The following is a 4333-nucleotide window of genomic DNA, read 5'->3' as shown; positions in this document are numbered from 1 at the left end:
CGGAGCCCAGCCCAGGGCACACCTGCGCTTGGGAGCCGACCCCGCCGCGTGGCGCCTGCGGTGGCCTTCACCAGTGTCGCCGCTGCCTCAGACTGATGTCCGGGCCACGGAGCCACGCACGGCCCACCAGAGCGCGGGGCAGGCAGCCCCTCCAGCCCGCCCCGAACGCCCCCAGGGCAGACCCCGACTCTCGCGCCCCCTCTGCCCCCAGATCATCTTCACAGAGGACTACCAGCGCGTGGAGGACCTGGCCTGGCACCGAAAGCACTTCGTGTGCGGGGGCTGTGAGCAGCCCCTGAGCGGCCGCGCCTACATCGTCACCAAGGGGCGGCTGCTGTGCCCCACCTGCAGCAAGTCCAAGAGCGCCTGAAGGCCCCGCGCCAGGCCCGGAGGACCCCGGGGGGGGGCTGGCCCCCTGAGGGCCAGCACGCAACAGAAACTGCCTTCCGCGGGAGCAGCCGTGTGCGTGTTCCAGGCCGGTGTGCTGGACCCCGCCGGGCCCGGCCCCCGCAGAGCGTCCCCAGGCCTCTCGGGACGGAGAGGCCCGCTGCCTCTCCCGTTTCCCGCTGCCACCTAACACAGTCAGCATCCGGCGAGGGCGCCAGGAGTTTCCCAGAATGCACTTGTGAGTGATGGAAGCCTGTAGCTGTAGAAAGTGCCTGCTTTTTCCCGAAGTGGGGGCTCCCCCAGGACACGCGGGCACCCCACCCATCATGCATTGCCTTCTTTTCAAATGGAATTTGAATTTTAAATAAAGAACTTTTATGTGTATCAATAAAAGTCTTAGGAAGTCCACAGGTACCTTATTTAGTTATTCACAGCTCTTGGGGACTGGGGCCCCCTTGGGGACTCACCCCAGATGAATCTGCGTGCCCCCCAATGTCGCCGCCAGCAGCGGGCGCTGTTGCCATGGGCAGCTCTTCATCAACAGTGCCTCAGCAGACTGCTAGGAGTGTAAGTCCAAGGGGTAGAACCCCCCCCAACTCCAACTCCAGGGACCCCCAAAGCACAGCTGGAACATGAGGCTCGTGTGTCACGGCCCCACAAAGGTGCCCTGGGACCTGGGACTTCATCCGGAGAGGAAGCTGCCCTCGGAGCCCAGGCAGGCAACAAAAACCCTCACCTGGAAGTGAGGCCAGTACAGTCAGGGAGCAGCCACACGGGGCCCAGGCTCGGCTGCGGGGTCTCCCCAGCGACGTGACCAGCTGCACAGCGAGGTTTCCCGGAAAAACCCTATTCTGCGCTGTTGCCATCTAAACGAGCCATATTCAGCAGGGCCCGCGGGGGCTGGAGCCTTTCTCTTTATGCCTGAGCACCCACAGCCCCCTCGCTGCCACTTCTAAGACATCACGACTCCCCACAAGGGGAAACAGGCCCAGAGCGCGCCCCCTGGTCACCCGGCCTGTTTCCATGGACTGCCAATCTGTTTCCAGCTTCCTTTCATTTCACATCTGAAGTCCACTCTGGCCACCTCTCAGTGACCCCGCCCGGTGCCTTGCAAGCTGTACCTGCTGCAATTCCCCCCGGCAGAGTGTCCAGCGCCTCTGTCCAGCCTCAGCACCCCTGGCAGTTCCACTTTCTCAAGAAGTTGGGGGGGTCATCCTCCTCACCCTCACTCCGAGGCCCCCACTGCCTCTCACGTCAGGGCCAAGTTCCCACCCTGACATTTAAATCCTTCCAAACCCGGCTTAATTGTCCTGCTCTTACTCCCTTCCTTTGTCTAGATTTCCATTCCTCCCAGACGTTCAGAAACGCCCCTCGCCAGGCCTCACCCCCGCCAGGCCTGCGCGAGTTCTGTGCGTGTGACTAGAAGCTCCGCTGCTCCTGCTCAATCTGTCCTGCACGGCTCTTCCCAACATAACCTGCTTCTCGTCCCCTCCAGAGGCACCAGTGGAATATTCACACCTCCTTTTGCCCGTTCTTTCATTCATCCATGCCACAAACTGCCACTGAGCACACAGGGCTCCCTCCCCACACGAGTGCTAGGCACCGGGCTCACAGAAGGAGCAGTGGCCCCTGGAGGCGACAGTCCATGCGGGGCGGTGAGCCAGGAGGGAGCTTCCAGCCAGGAAGCTGCAGAAGGGGGTGTGGGGGAGGGCTGTAAAGCACATGGGAGAGAGTGGACCTGGGGCGATGCCACAGACCTCCCCACTGGGGTGTGGAGAGAGGACACGCTTCTGGGAAGGGGACACTGGAACAGTCATCTAAAGGGTGCGTGTGGCTGATCAGGTGAAGAGGGGAAGGATGACAGTTAACTGTGGGTACGCGGGCAGCATGTGCAAAGGCCCTGCGGTGAGCGGCACGCAGTGATTCGATGCCAGTGTTGGAGCGCGCATGAAGTGCCAGACACAGGCCTCCAGATGCACCCCCCATCTCCTCAGCACCCACTGCACCCATGCGGAAAGCGAAATTTAGCCTGGTGATTAAGTGCTGTGATTTTCCTGAGACCCACTGGCCTGGCTTCCTGCCCCCCTTCGATGCCAAGGGAACATCTGGCAGGTCCCAGATGGGCCGTGCTTGCCTCCCTCTGCCTCCGGTCCTGCTGCGGGCTCCTGTCTCCCACGTGGCCCTCCACTGCAGGTCCACTTAGCTGGGTGGGGTCTGCCAGACAGGGGGGGCCGCAGAAAGCTGTGCCGGTTTCCCCACGCCAGCGGGAGGGCGGCCCCCGCTCCCTGCGCTCAGCAGCTCCCAAGCCCGGCGCTGCGGGAACTTCGCCGGCGCTTTGTGACAGCAGGGCGCACGATGGGCACCGCCTGTCTGTCCGCGTGCTGCGCGGCTGGCAGAGGGCCCCTGGGCACCGCCTGGAACAGGGTCTCGGCAGAGGCCTGGCGAGTCAAGGCGGCGCACGCACCTAGGCCTGCGGCCCTCCCTACGGGCACGTGGCACCGGGCGCCCGAGGGCCTGGGCCAGACGTTCCGCACGGAGGCCACCACTGCAGGCCGCCCACCGCTGCCTCTGTCCACCCGACGCCCTCCTTCCTGAGGGCAGGGCACCCGTGAGAGACTCTCGCTCTCCCGCCTCTCGAGCAGACCGAGGGCGCAGGACCCCACTCGGCCAAAGGGGCTTCGCGCTTGCCATCGGGCCCAGGGCCAGGGCAGCATCGGGGGCTCCCTGGGGTGGCTTTGATTGGCCCAGCGTGGGCCACGTGCTTCTCCCTGGGCCAATTACTGAGCGCAGGGGGCGGGGCACTCCGAATGACCGCCCCGTGGGTAGGGGTGCTCTGATTGGCCATCCATGGGCAGGCGCATTCTGATTGGCCATCCGCTGGGTCGGGGCACTCCGATTGGCCATCCCGTGATCACGCGCCAAGCATCCCCCCCCCGCCTCAAAGGGGATAGAAAAGACAGCCGCGTCCGCGCGCCCCGGGAGAGCGGGATCGCTGTGCCCCTCAGGCTCGTGCGTCCTGACGCGTTTTTTAATTACTGGCAAGATAAGACTAATGTTTTTCAAGGCCTAAATAAAGTGGAATTCCCTCAGGGAAATGTCTAGAGGGCTCCATTGTGGCCTCTTTATTTTTTCTAATTCTACAGAAGATGATAGAGATATACTAAACTTTTTATGGGAGAAGTTTAATAAACGTGAAGGATGTGCTTCCAGGCATTCAAATAAGGAAAGTTTTAAAATAGCAGAGTGACACAGCAACTAATGATCCCAGTATGTTAGATTATGCAGCCGCTGGCACCAGCCTCCGTTTTTAATCAACTATATAAATTATGAAATATTGTTGCAAAGAATTGCAAGTCTTGGCCCTACAAGGGAATGGCTTGTACTGGGTTGGCAGGAGCGCTGGGGAGGCCATCTTCAGCTGATAAGAGAAGAGGAAGCGGGAGCAGACCAGCTGGCCACCTTGGCTGGGCCTGAAGCTGGACAGAAGAGCCCCAGTCCCCCGCCCAGGCTAAGTGGGGGCGCTGTCTGTTCCACACATCGCCTGTGTGGGCCAGAGCATGCAAACAAACACCCTTGGCCACTAGTGCCCACCTGAAAGGTCACCCTTCCTGCTGCCCCTCAGCATCCAGGCTCAGCACCAGTGCCCCCTCCTCCAGGAAGCCCTCCGGGTTCCTTCAGAAATGCCTCCTCAACTGACCTCCCCCGTCAGCTTCTGTGACTTGTCTCCCAAGTAACTGGCAACTCGCTGGCTCCTGAGCTCGCTCACTCGCTGCGTTCACTGGGCACCGTGAGCGGGTGGGCACGAGGCGAAGTCCATGGCTGAGGGGACGTGGGGCCTGCTGCCAGCAATCCGGGGAGGGAACTCTACCCCTTGGGGAGCCGGTGTAGGCATGATGTGCTGGGACACCTTCGCTCTCGAGGGAAAGGCCAGCCTCACGGAGGACCG

General features: G+C 62.0%; 1 protein-coding gene across 1 annotated transcript in view; it reads left to right on the top strand.

Annotated features, from left to right (window-relative positions):
- LMCD1 (LIM and cysteine-rich domains 1) overlaps window positions 1-760 on the top strand; it is a 12637-nt gene extending 11877 nt beyond the window's left edge. The window contains exon 4 of the mRNA XM_012732092.1: window positions 92-760. Coding sequence (XP_012587546.1) covers window positions 92-370 — 279 coding nt within the window. The 3' untranslated portion in view covers window positions 371-760. The remainder of the gene's footprint in view (window positions 1-91) is intronic.
- Window positions 761-4333: the final 3573 nt, after the last annotated feature.

The sequence above is a fragment of the Condylura cristata genome, unplaced genomic scaffold (genome assembly GCF_000260355.1).
Source record: "Condylura cristata isolate star-nosed mole 26May11 unplaced genomic scaffold, ConCri1.0 scaffold00033, whole genome shotgun sequence".
In the NCBI taxonomy this organism is placed as follows: domain Eukaryota; kingdom Metazoa; phylum Chordata; class Mammalia; order Eulipotyphla; family Talpidae; genus Condylura; species Condylura cristata.
The sequence above is the reverse complement of the archived record's forward strand: the minus strand, read 5'-3'. Positions and strand labels throughout refer to the sequence as shown.